This window comes from Apostichopus japonicus, chromosome 23, assembly GCF_037975245.1.
Source record: "Apostichopus japonicus isolate 1M-3 chromosome 23, ASM3797524v1, whole genome shotgun sequence".
NCBI classification, from domain to species: Eukaryota; Metazoa; Echinodermata; class Holothuroidea; order Aspidochirotida; family Stichopodidae; genus Apostichopus; species Apostichopus japonicus.
The window spans coordinates 2,473,275-2,487,882 of NC_092583.1; the positions used below are offsets into that span (position 1 = coordinate 2,473,275).

The window sequence follows — 14,608 nt, forward strand, 5'->3', positions numbered from 1 at the left end:
ATCAACGATAATTTCTGGCCCTTACTTTAGGCCTAATAGTGAATATTTATCTTAAATGTTACAAATAAAACTTATTACTTAATTTTCACAACACAGCAACACGAGATGAAACTAAAAACTTCTTGTCCTTGATTAAGTTATTATACATTTTAAACAATATTTTCTCTGAGACTATAAAAATAATAAATACCTCTATAGGTTTTGTGTTACATCTGAGAAGATTACTTCATCTGAGGATATGACCTCATCTGAGGATATGACCTCATCTCTGTGGAGATGATCTACATTTTGTGCATGAGACTATAGGTGGTCAGCCTCCTTTAATTCAAAACTCTTTTCATGTTTTCATAGTGCATTTGTGAAAAAAACTTAAAGTGGTATAGAAATGCAACATGCACTGGTAGAAACAGTGTTTTTATGATCTGCAATATATCAGAATTCATTTTCGTGCAATATAAACATTCATGAATACCACCTGCCTGATCACAGTGAATGACTCTAGCATTCAGGTTAATAAGTCACGTGACAGAAGCACGGTACTCACCTGGCCCTGGTGACCACGTACTGGAACAATGGGAACAAATCATCCATGGACCACACATGCCCCTTTATCTCTTTCGATTGAACTTGGGAATCTATGGCTTCCATCGTGGACTCGATCACGCCAAGTTTGTCAGCTGGACTGAATGCCGTACTGTACGAATGATGGAATGGTATTTATATATATATGTATATATATATATATATATATATACATATATATATATATATATATCACAAGCAATGTAGATTTAAAACTATTTTACAGTCCCTATTTGTGTGGCAGGTAAGTGTATGGTACAATATGTTTGTCTGTCATACTCTATGCATGTATTTATAATAAATGTTGGTATTGAGTTTTTTCCTTGTTGCCTGGATACCTGGTTATGTAAACAGATGACCCTACAATAGCTTATTTACAATCCCTACTCATAAAGTTTAAAATCCAAATTATGGAGGGGTAATCCTACCTGTAGAGAGATACATACTTTATATGACTTATTGTTTTCAGCACTGGACAGGCAGGAAACCCCAAATCACTACTCACCTTATCCTCTCCAGAGTATGAATAGCCTCAAGGTAGGACACATCCTTCATCTCCTTCAGCTGAAAATGTATAAATTTATACAAAGTTTGACAAAATTTTTATAAAATCCATCACAAAACACAGTCTGTCTGCCTGAACTAAAAGTGGTGTTTATACTCAAAACTTAAGAAAATATTTTCAGCAAACTGTCCATCACAAACACCCATACTTTTGTTGATGGCAATCTGCAACTGGAAAGAAATGCTTCCCTATGTACAATAGCACACCACATCACATAATATCCCACAATAGCACATAATATCCCACAATAGCACATATCCCACAATATAACACAGCATATTACAACAATAGCACATTATCCCACAAAAGCACAGTATCACACAGCATAGGGCAATAGCACACATTATCCCACACTATCACATGTTGACACATTATCACACAATATACCATAATAGAACATAACATGCACAATATCACATATCACACAATATCACATAATATCATACAGCATAGCAAACATAATCCCACACTATCAAATAATATTACAAATATACCACAATAGAACATAACATTGCACAATAGCACATATAACACAATATCACATAATATCATACAGCATAGCAAACATAATCCCACACTATCACATAATATCACACAATAGCACATAACATTGCAAAATAGCACATATAACACAATATCACATAATATCACACAGCATAGCAAACATAATCCCACACTATCACAAAATATACCACAATAGCACATAACATTGCACAATAGCACACAATGCAGAGATCACATCATGAGTAGTATACATGATTTATAATTACATTGTAGGTGATCTATTACAATATATAACACCTAACAATAAACATTAATTTTTCATATTATGATACATTAACATTCATGATCCAAACTGCAACCATGTCATACAGTTATTTTTGTGCAATACTCAATACACATTCAATTATAACAGGATTAACATAATAACAGTGTAAAATTTATTTCTACAATGCAGTGAATATATAATATTAAAAAAACATTGTTTACACTAGCAGCATCAAGAAATATAAATTTTCTGAAGTTCCTGAAATCTTTAACCTCCGACATTGTGAATCTTTTGTGGGAAAAAAGGTTTTCCTTTTACTGACCATAGAAATACTATTAGAAGAGACAAATATTCTCAATTTCTAAGACAGATATAAAATCAAAGAATTATCTAACCTTTGATGGTTCTGAGTAGATGGCATCTTCAAATAACCAGAATTTCCTGAAGGAAATGAACGTTACACATTTTATAGCATACATATATATATATATGAATATATGTACATATATATTTGTATTTGCATGTATTTGTATATAGAGATATATAGATATATATATATATAATAATATATATAAATATACAAACATACATACATACATACATATATATATATATATATATGTATTTAATATTCATAAAAGATGAATAAACATGGACATGTGACTGATACAAAAATATATACAAAATATATGCACATGAAATACACATATATTATACAAATATATACATATGATATATATGTTGTATATATGTGCACTTTACACAAATCAAAAGAAATAATGAAGTCTTGTTTTTATACGGACCACAATAGGTATGTACGTAATTGGAAACAGCATGTTGCAATAGTAAATTTAAAGAACATCCATCTCCATTCATTTGTAACTGTGTTTTCCTTTTGCTATTTATATTGTTCATTTTTTTAAGAAGAAGAAAAAAAGAGTATGTCTTTTTAAAAAGTAGAATGTTCAAACACTTTGAAATTGATATTCTTATCATCAACGTCTGGACTTTAAAAATTCGAGAAAAAACTTTGAGGCTTCATTTCTGCACTGTATGTGAAACATGAATTATGACAAATTATGAAATATTGGTTAAAAGCCACTCGTAATGGCCCTTCACTTTATCGTGCTAAGAATTTGCTAGACGTGTTGCGAAAATACCTTCCTGAACGTTCCAATATCCAAAAATTTGCCTCATGAGCATTTTAATTTAGACCACTATATTTTGTGGGGTAACAAGGAGGAATAGCTTAACCCCATGTGATCATGTTTTTAACCTCTCTAGCATAATTGGAGATGATACTGACGTCCTTCCAGGTATGAGCGCCACTGGGCCCAGCACTAAAAATTACTGCCCAACACTGTCTCCCGCCCAGCACTATTTTCATCTAAAATCCTGACATTCCTAACAATATATTCAACATAAATTGGGCCTAGCCTATGCCAAAATCATACAGACTAATAATGCATCAGTTACGCATGCGAGAAACATTACTTACGGCTTCCAATCGGTCCCTTGTAAAATCTCTTTGAAACAAACTAATAACTTGTACCAGGTACATAATATATTTCACTTATAAAAATAAAAAAAATGTAAATTGTTAGCAAAACTAGTACTAAAAAGCTAAACAAGTCAAGTGCCAGCATTTGGCATCTGAGCACCTTCAAAAATCAGACACCCCTCCCCCTTAGACCCCTCACCCAGGATGGCGATCAGTATACCCGGCACTCAGGAAATCCTGGGCACATCCCTGCCTTCAATACATAAATATCTCTCTGACGATGTTTTAACTCACTGATCGATTCCCAGGTACGCCATGAGAGACATATCGTGCTGTCTGTTGAGCCGGTTCAACCTGTCCAAGTATCTCTCATTCTCGTCTGAATTCTTGACAGCGTACATGGTCAGAAGAGCAGGACACAGTTTAGGTAACAGAAGGGGGTGTAGAAGGCTCTCTGGGGTTATCAGCTGTGACCTGAGAAAAATAGCAATTTCGTATGATTTTATTAGTCGTTTAATCACATAATGAGTATGTTTACTTAAGTTTCTTTTCTCGTCCATTATTCTCTCTGGAATCTTTTCTGATTCAGAACATTATCTGTGTAAGCATTATAAATATGTTTTCTTATAATTTTATTAAATTAAATACAAGAAAATTAAATACAAGTAAAATATTTGTCACAGCAGTTGGCTATGTTTTGCAGTATAAATTTATCCTTGATCAAGCGCACTTTGAGGGAATCTGTACTGTTTGTTTGTTACATTAAAAATGCAATCACCTTCTGAACAAACGTCAACATCTTTTCCGGAAATCTACAAATCTTGTCATAATAAATATAAAGGCCCAGACTGTTGATGACATGAACTGCAGCTGAAGTTATTTCTGTCACTTAACTGTGTGAGTTACTTAACCAGAATGTGTTCAAAATATTACAACTCAATAAATGATAACAAACATGGAGTGAAAATATCTAAAGCAAATGGTAATTTTGGATTAGCCAAAGATAATAATTGGGGCGGATCCAAGGAGGAGGCCCAATCCGCCCAGGTCCTTATTAAAACTGTTGACTCTGATCCAAAAAATTAGCTTCAAACAAATATTCAGTTTGATCATAACAAGGTGCACAGTGGACAATTTATCTCATGTTTCACGCACAAGCATTCCTTACGGTGTACCTTCAATATCTAACAAGACTTGCCTGCGCCCTCCCCCTGCCACCCCCTACCCCTGCCCCCCTCTCCTGCCCATTCCCCCTGCCATCCCACCCCCTTGCCAGAAATCCTAGATCTGCCAGAGGCTAAGTACTGATGAAAGTTGGAAACAAAATAAAATTTTAAACTAAAAACTGAAAGAAAACATTTTAGTACTCACACATCATCTTCTTTTGCTTGTTCCACTTGTCCACTGCTGTCCTCTGATTGGCCACCGTCATTGTTCGTGTAATCGTAATAGAAATCCGCCGAAGGTTGCTCCATTACTGGAGTTCTTGGCTTGGTACTGTAGTCGGGAAACTCTGGAAACAGAAGTCTGCAAAAAGGAGATATTCAAATTTGTAGAAAGGATGAAAATGACAAACTATGCTTTGAATCTGGCATTATTTAATAGCAGATTCATTAAATCTGTCTTATGATAGACCTTTTACCTTGTTGTTATAATATATTCCCCATCACTAGAAATCACAAATATGGTCAAACTGTTTGGATACTTATAAACTGAGCTGTTTGAAACAAGTGTCACCTTTGAGTTGAAATCTTATCGAAATACAGCAAATACTATATAATACGTAAGGGGGTAATGTGAAATACACACACTGTGATTTACTTCTGTGGCAACATTAAAGGTACATTACAAGGTATAACTAGATATCAGTGAGTCATGACAGGTCACAATAGAGCATATTAAGGTGTCAATGTATAGTATAACGAGGCACAAGAAAGTATATTACTGCATGGCAGGTCATGGTACAGAGTGACTTAGCGCAACTTAGAATGTGAAGATACAATACAGTACCACACAGCACAGCACGACATGGTAGGACACAGTATAAAATAGCTGTGTACTGTATAGAAACGAATGAAAGGGCATAGTACATGAAAGGGAGCAGTACATGAAAGAGCACAGAACATGGCTGGGCACACAGAACATGGAAGGACACAGTAAATGGAAGGGCACAGCACATGAAAGGGCATAGCATATGAAAGGGCACAGTACATGGAAGGGCACAGCACATGAAAGGGCATAGCACATGGAAGGGCACAGTACAAGGAAGGGCACAGTACATGGAAAGGCACAGTGCATGGTAGAACATAGTATAACACCAGATTGCAGTATATTTGTAAAGGTTCATTACAGTGTGGAACACAATAGAAAGCAACTCACCGTACAACTTCGTATGACTTCTTGATAAAACATTTGACTTCATCGATGGCATACGGTAAGAGCAGTTGATGAGCACCAATACCCACATAGGATGCACGGAATGCATTCACAAGATTCTCAATTAACCGTCCCAATGGATGAATCGGGAGATCAAAGGCCTGTTAAAAGGAGATTATTATTATCTCATCAATCGATATGAAATAAACCCAAAGATACATTGGCCGGCTGAATGTAACTCTGTCTAGCATTCTTCTGCAGTAACAGAGGTCACTATGGGTTTTAAAAAATTCACATAGACTAAGTCTCATTTTTCCAAAAGACACTGTCTTCATCAAAACCAAATGAAATGAAATTCTCTGGTATGACTGAGTGATAAAGTGTCACAGTCAGTTGCTTTATAGATTCAAGTTAAGCAGTTAAAATCCCTTTTTTCACCGTAAAAAACGAAAACATCACCCCAAAACTTTACCTTTGAAAGATACTTCTCTTTTTCCTTCAGGTCGTCTGCAGTGATAATATTTTTATTATGCTGTGGGATTCTCTCCAATTCTTCGATGGCTTTTCTTAAAGTCGGAACATCCACGTCTGCTTGCAGCCTGCGAGACGAATATACAATATGACAGGCATAAACTAACAGGGATGAGCCTGGGGTAATAATAAAAAATAACAGAATTTTGCAAAAATTGTGGTATAAGCTCCAGTTTGCTTATGCTACAGTGTGTTAGGATAATAGTTTTTGTCCCTGAGGTAGAAAAGAAATCACGGATATTCCGTGAATTCGCGGAAAAAGCTCATGCCTGCACTAAACTAAAGCCACATGTTATAAAGTGTTTTCATGAGTTAAATGTTGAACTATCATCTACTATATCATGGTAAAGGGGTACCAGGGAGATAGAATGTCAAATTATAAAGCCCCACTACCACTGGGTACATCAGCATCAAAGAGATTTCTCTGTCATCCCATCCACCACCTGAAGTGTCATTTCATCCACAACAAAACACCACAATCACATAACCACTTTCATTCATCAACCATCCACTCATCAACCATCAATAACCCCAACCATCCATTCATCAACCATCCATTCATCAACCATCCATTCATCAATCATCCATTCATCAACCTCAATCCATTCATCAACCTCAATCATTCATTCATCAACCATCAATAACCTCAACCATCCATTCATCAACCATCAACCTCAATCCATTCATCAACCTCAATCATCCATTCATCAACCTCAATCCATTCATCAACCTCAATCATCCATTCATCAACCATCAACAAACTCAACCATCTATTCATCAACCTCAATCATCCATTCATCAACCATCAACAACCTCAACCATCCATTCATCACCACTCATTCATCAGCCACATGACCCATCTCCCTCAAAACAACCTAACCCCTTTGTCAGCCATCTGAGTCTCCAACCCCCCACCCCCCCCAGACTCAACCCCCAAACAATCAACCATCTAAACTATCCTCCATCACCATCAAACACCTACTCCATTTCATTATCAACTAGTTTCAACCACCCTCCCTCCCCCCCCTCCACTCTACATCCAAGGCCCACCCAGCACAGGAATCTATTAAAAGGTACGACCACTGACCCTTCCAAGAATTCCAGCTCCCGTTTCCCGACAGCAAGAGCGGCTGCCACACAAGTCCAGGCTTTCCGGCTGTCTGGTTTGTCCGCACAACCAAGGTCTTGCCAACACTCAGAAAATATGTCCAACCACTTGGCTTCTGCAGAAGCTGTATTTTGACCTAACATTCTGATGATAACAAAGACGGGGGAAATTTGTTTAATGGTAGTCGAGTCATGAGATACGATCATATTTCTGTTTGGACTGCAAAAATCAGCTTCTGGGGTTGAAAGGCAGACGACCAGTTGTTATATTAATATAGATGCATGGAAATTAAATAAACACAAATAACAAGAGCCCAAGGGCACTGTGGTTCCTTGCTTGGGGTATATGACAATACACATGATATTATCAAGCAAGATTGGGCTGAAATAGTCCAAGTAATTGTGGTCCTACATGTACCTATAAAGTAACCAACACTATAGCCAACACATTTGTGAGCACAAAATGTGATCTGATTTTTTATCAAAAGGCACTTTTGAGCTCTAAATATGGCGTCGAAAATGTAAGAAATATAAGAGACCTACAAGCGTGTCAACAGATATGATAACAATGGTGACCTCAGATGACATGACCTTTAAGTTTCAAAATGCCACCACCCCATTCACAACTTGTCCCAAAATATCAACCATGTCACACCTGGCGTTGAGATTTAATTGCATTAAATGTCAAAAAAATTAACTTTGAACTTGTATGTAACTTCACACACAAAGGTCACCCGGAGGTCAACCAATTGACATTTTTGATCGGTGAGACCTAAATAGAGCATGACTGTAAAATTTCAAACATTTTTTCTTTGCCCATTTTCTCCCCCCATAATACTACTTTTTTAACATTAGCTGACCTTTGGTGACCTTGGATCACATGACCGTTAAGTTTGAAAATATTCCCCTATACCATTTGCAACTTGTCCAAAAAAATCAACCTTGTCACACCTTGGCACTGGGAGTTATTGCATTAAATGTCTGAAAATTAACTTTGACCTCAAATAACTTCCCACACGAAGGTCAAATGGGGGGTCAACCCATTGACATTTATGATCAGAAGGTACCTTTAACATCTGAAAATAGCATCGAAACTGTAAAAATCCACAAAACACGAAAAGGTCACCAGAGGTCAAATTGAGGTCAAGGGTCACCCAGATGCGGGTCGACAATTGGATTACATTGAAGCAACTCCCAACCCTCACGGACAATTTGTTCTCAAGTTGTCGCAAAAATACTAGTTTTTTATCATTAATTGACCTTTGGTGACCTTGTATGACATGACCGTTAAGTTTGAAAATATTCCCCTATACCATTTGCAACTACTCCAAAAATATCAACCTTTGTCACACCTTGGAACTGGGAGTTATTGCATTATATGTCTGAAAATTAACTTTGACCTCATATAACTTCGCACACGAAAGTCACACGGGGGTCAACCCATTGACATTTATGATCAGAAGTTACCTTTAACATCTGAAAATAGCATCGAAACTGTAAAAATCCATAAAACACTAAAAAGGTCACCAGAGGTCAAAATGAGGTCAAGGGTCACCCAGATGCGGGTCGACAATTGGATTACATTGAAGCAACTCCCAACCCTAACGGACAATTCGTTCTCAAGTTATCGCAAAAATACTAGTTTTTTATCATTAATTGACCTTTGGTGACCTCGGATCACATGACCGTTAAGTTTGAAAATATTCCCCTATACCATTTGCAACTTGTCTCAAAATATCGACTGTGTAACACCTTGGCACTGGGAGTTATTACACTTAATGTCTGAAAATTAACTTTGACCTCATATAACTTAACATACAAAGGTCACCTTGGGTCAACTTATTGACATTTTTGATTGATGAGACCTAAATTAGAGCATCAAACTATAAAAATTCAAACATTTTTTCTTTGCCCATTTTCTACCCCCAAAATACTAGTTTTTTGACATTAATTGACCTTTGGTGACCTCGGATCACATGACCGTTAAGTTTGAAAATATTCCTCTATACCATTTGCAACTTGTCCAAAAATATCAACCATATCGCACCTTGGAACTGGGAGTTGTTGCATTAAATGTCTGAAAATTAACTTTGACCTCGTATAACTTCGCACACAAAGGTCACACGGGTGTCAACCAATTGACATTTTTGATTGGAAGGTACCTTTGATATCCAAATCTAGCATCAAAACCAAACATTTTCTTTTTTGCTCGTTTCCTCCCAAAATAAGCACATTTTTTCTAATGTGACCTTTGACCTTTTGACCTTGGTTTCAGATGTAGTTTAATCTCCTGATTCCAAAAAACAAAACGAAAAGTCTGTACAACTATCCTAACTCCGACCGAAAAACTTTGACCCCATATAACTTCGCACATAAAGGTCACACGGGGTCAACCTATTGACATTTATGATCAGAAGGTACCTTTGACATCTGAAAATAGCATCGAAACTGTAAAAATCCACAAAACACGAAAAGGTCACCAGAGGTCAAATTGAGGTCAAGGGTCACCAAGATGCGGGTCGACAATTGGATGACATTGAGGCAACTCCCAACCCAAACGGACAATTCCTTCTCAAGTTATCGCAAAAATACTAGGTTTTTATCATTAATTGACCTTTGGTGACCTCGGATCACATGACCATTAAGTTTGAAAATGTTCCCCTAACCAGTTCACAAATTGTCCCAAAATATCAACCTTGTCGCACATTGGCACTGGGAGTTATTGCAGTTTTAATATTTTCTGTTTTTGTACCACAACTGACCTTTGGTGACCTTTGTGAGCACCAAAAACAATAGGGCACACCTTCTCCATATGGCGGATCTATAGTCCAAGTTTGGCCTCAATCCAACATTCCCTTATTGAGATAGAGCGTACCCAAGCAAGTGTCACAGACGCACACACACACACACATACACACGCACACACACACACACACGCCAACCTGACTGCATAGGTTCCTTTTGCTAAAGCAAGGAACCAAAAATGGTTAAAATTATAAATTGGTATTGCCCTCCATCTTTTTGCAGATATTGAAATAAAAGCATAAAATTAGTGATTAGTTTACGATCCACCAGAAGAGGAGTTTTACTGGCCCAAAGCTGGTATTCTATTCATCGAAACTTACACATCTCTCCTACAGTGTACGTAATCGGTATTCTTTTCATCAAAACCTACACATCTCTCCTACAGTGCACGTATTGGCCATTTTTTCTTATTTTGCAACATTATTCCAACTACCAAACCAATAACTAAGACCAGGTTGTCCCCTCAGACAACCGGAAAAATTCCCCTAAATTTAGCCTTGGAAAGATGTCAAACGAAGTGTAAACAGAGTACAGATCAGACCAGATTGGAATAAAATGAACTAATACCAAACACAAGGCAATCCTGGTACACTTGATTTCATTCTCCTTTCTTCACAGCTACACTTAAGTCTATGTGACAATGTCATAAAGCAATACTTATAGTTGGAGCAATGTCATGTTTTATCTATATATATTCTGATACCTTGTGAGGGAGGGTGGCGGTCCCTCCTCCGCGAACTTGTTAAAATTTCCGGTGAGTTTGACCTCATCGCCCCACAGGCCGTTGAAGTTTCCCTCCACGTAATCACCATTTGGCATTGTAAGCGTACCCTGCGGAAGCAAAACACAAAACATTCAGACCTCAAACTTCAGGCCATCTATTGGCTAAGCGACAGTGGATTCTGCCGTTTGCCAGTAGAAGAACATGACAATTTTCTGCCAGCAGTAGTTAAGAACATTAACAAATGGTAAGTCGGTTAACAATGGTCAGTCAAAGAATCTCAGACAGGACAAACCAATACCTAGCTTCTTTTCATCCTGGAAAATAGCCTCTCTAAAACAGTACATTCACTTTTTATCCTTCAAAATAAAATAAAACTGTTAGCAAACTGCTTATCCACTAGAGAGCCTGTGTAGGAGAATGTGTAAAAGTAAGTTGGCCTGACGTTTCGATCCTAGCAGGATCTTCTTCAAAGGCTAAATGACAAGTAACAGTAACAGAAGGGACAAAAATTCTGTGCGTGTTTTTGTCCCTTCTGTTACTGTTACTTGTCATTTAACTTTTGAAGAAGATCCTGCTAGGATCGAAACGTCAGGCCAACTTACTTCTACATACTTTTTATCCTTGTAATAAGTGGCAAAGGTTACATATATGGGTCTTGCTAAGTCACTGAATCCAGCTGCCACAAATAATATGCCCCTACTAGGGTGATACTAGATGCTGTTGTCTTTGTTATTTAGTGACTATGTACCAAAAGTAGGATATTGAGTGGGTGGGGAATGGCTGCAGAATGCTGCAGCTAGGCTGCATGGGAAAAAAATCTTTTGTGCTGTGCAATTTCACACAATAGGCATTCCTGGCCTGCTAACATAATCTCTATTGTTTAATATTGTTTCAGCCTTGCTGTGGGGAGTTTGCAGCTGCTGCAGATCTTCATTTTGACACTGTGCCTTACTGATGCACCTGTTCATGATAAAGCTTGTTATTTCACACTACTACATGACTGATATTTAGTATTAAGCAAACTGTCTTATAATACTATCTATTTATGGTGTCACTTCATAAATCTTAACCCAAACCAGAACTACTGCCAGAACTTGTTGCAGCTTGAGAGAGTATTTAGACTATGTTACCTTTCCATTTAGAGTTGGTCCAGTGGTCAGTTGACCCTGAAAACAAGTGCCATCTTCGGTAACCAAAATACCAGCTCCCTGAAATAATTTTAAAAAGTACTTATTTTTATTGTGAAAATATTCAAACTGAATACATTAACGATGTGTGTGATGTCTAGCATAGCTAGTTTACTTCTGGCTTTGTAGTTTATACATCAATGAATAAGGGGTTAAAAAACGGTCTAGCGTGCGTTACTCACAGGATTAATGCACGATCGGGGGATAATGCAAGCGATGCACGAGGGCGGAGCCCGAGTGCATCCAGCGATAGCATTAACACCCGGAGTGCATTAATCATGTGAGTAAGGCACGCTAGACCGTTGATTAACCCCGTTCATTCATACACTACCATTTGTGTGGGGAAAAAAAACATAAAACAAAACATTTTTGGTTACATATAACCAATGATCTATTAAAGTGATGCCCCGTAATTTTACCGTGCGTTACTCACAGGATTAACCACGGTCAGCTGACCTGAATGGACCAATAGGACTTAGGAATCTTTACTAAGTATGAATGAACACAGAATCTCATATAGACAGTTGCATTGATGCTTTAAGTCACAGTTGAACAATTAAGGTGAATTTAACTACGATTTCATGCAAAAATCTTTAAATTCAATGTGCAATGTTCAATGTTGCTTATTTGAATGTAACTATGACCAAGTATCAACATCAGATCTGTCCTTATGATTTCTCTGAGCTACAAAGTAGTGTATTCAATACTGTTCTGAGTCTTGTCAACAAAAGGCAGCCGATTAAACCTGTCAACTAAATCCCACTGCTGCTTCATCAGATATTTTAATATATCTCTTGTAATCTCTTGGGCGCTTTTCATATACAATATTTCTTTCCTGACCAAATTCACCAGGTTCACCTTACTAGTGCAAAGATCTATGTGGAGTCTATACAATGTCCTCGCTTGCCATCCAAGCTGAAATTAGGCGTTAGCCTAACGAGTTCAGCACCGACTCTTCTTCGTCTAGTACATAGGCTGAGATAGGTGCATCTGTTTTAAAAGTCTGATGCGTCTATTGCTTAAAGGCATTAAAGACTCGCCCCAAACCGCGTGCGGCCGACTGAAAAAGTTAACTTTCTGTTGCTTGCAAGTGATGTTTTGTTTGTGTTGCTACAAAATGCAGACGGTAATGAAACGAGATACCTTGTTATCTTTAGCTGGACCTGAGATGTCCATCGCTGTATCGCTGTATCATACACTGTGCTGTGGGTATTGACCGCAGCTGTATGTACTGACTGTACACTAGTGTCTAATTACCGACGGTAGCAAGCTGTGTGTGTATTTTCTGGGATTGATGGTGGGTGTCTAACATTTCTGTTACACCTCATCCGAAACTAGGTCAGATTACAGGCATTACACGTTTCTTATTGCGCAAGTCTTCACACCCTTTAATACTATGGTCTCTTTGTACATGGACATGTTCTGTCAAGACACTGAGAATCTGTCATTATTGTAACACATTAATGATACACTGTATATGTTCAACTATATCTGATGGTAAGAGAACCAGGCACTGCCAATACAACAAACTGCTTTAACATAAAGAGCTGGTGCTTATCCTCACCTGTAACTTGTCTTGATTGAAGGTTCCCTCGTAATAGACACCGTCGACCGTTATCACAAACCCATCGCCGTGACGATGGTTGTCTTGCCAAAATCCCATGTACTTCTCCCCGTGCAGTGAGTCATCCTTGACTCCGTAACCGTTGAAACAGTCTTTCTTCCACTGGCCCACGTAGATACTCGCTGGGTTGACGCACTGGAGTATCCCATTGCCGTTACACTGGTTGTCTCTAAAGTAACCCAGGTAGACGTCCCCGTTGGGATGTCTAAGGAAGCCACGGCCCTCCCTCTTTCCGTCTCTCCACTGGCCTTGATAAACTTTGGTCTTTGTACCTGAGGCGGATGCTGGCTCAACCGACCAGCCAAATCTGAAGAGATCAGAAGCATGTCAATAGACTATCGTCCAGGTGGAGACTTATTTTGTGACTGACACATAATTGAGGTCATGTCAAACATCCTTCAACCATTTGCATTCAATTTCTACAAGTTGAGATATTGATATAAACTCAAGTGATATCACACCTGTTTTTCATTCAAATTTATATCTGATACAAAATGTGACAACTTTTAGCTATGAATATATCAAAAACTGTTTGTATTAAAGACAGCACATCGTGATCACCGAGTAAAAACCTTACAGCTGATAAAGTACAACTTCACCAAGAAGCAGCTCTGAATTTGTTTAAAAAAAGCTGTGACATAGTGAAACGTAACTCTTACTGAACAATAACTGCAGCAGTAACAAGCTCAATGATCAATGTGTTCAATCTATATTAGGCATTGCCTTCATGAATATCATCAGCAAAATCACAAGGACAACTTTAAGCATAGTTGTTTGGTCAATGCTTTCTTAAGTTACGGTGAGGCAAATAATAAACAGATAATGTAAAGAGTACTT

At 37.7% G+C, this 14,608-nt stretch overlaps 1 protein-coding gene across 6 annotated transcripts in view; it reads right to left on the reverse strand.

Moving 5' to 3' along the window:
• LOC139964936 (alsin-like) overlaps positions 1 to 14,608 on the reverse strand; it is a 49,218-nt gene that overhangs the window by 4,459 nt on the left and 30,151 nt on the right. For all 6 annotated transcript variants that reach the window (XM_071967027.1, XM_071967028.1, XM_071967026.1 and 3 more), the window contains 11 exons: positions 13,712 to 14,078; positions 12,091 to 12,168; positions 10,940 to 11,067; positions 7,412 to 7,576; positions 6,266 to 6,392; positions 5,797 to 5,954; positions 4,789 to 4,944; positions 3,712 to 3,891; positions 2,312 to 2,357; positions 1,088 to 1,146; positions 545 to 694 (listed from right to left, as the gene is read on the reverse strand). In XM_071967027.1, the coding sequence (XP_071823128.1) occupies positions 545 to 694; positions 1,088 to 1,146; positions 2,312 to 2,357; positions 3,712 to 3,891; positions 4,789 to 4,944; positions 5,797 to 5,954; positions 6,266 to 6,392; positions 7,412 to 7,576; positions 10,940 to 11,067; positions 12,091 to 12,168; positions 13,712 to 14,078 (1,614 nt within the window). The remainder of the gene's footprint in view (positions 1 to 544; positions 695 to 1,087; positions 1,147 to 2,311; positions 2,358 to 3,711; positions 3,892 to 4,788; positions 4,945 to 5,796; positions 5,955 to 6,265; positions 6,393 to 7,411; positions 7,577 to 10,939; positions 11,068 to 12,090; positions 12,169 to 13,711; positions 14,079 to 14,608) is intronic.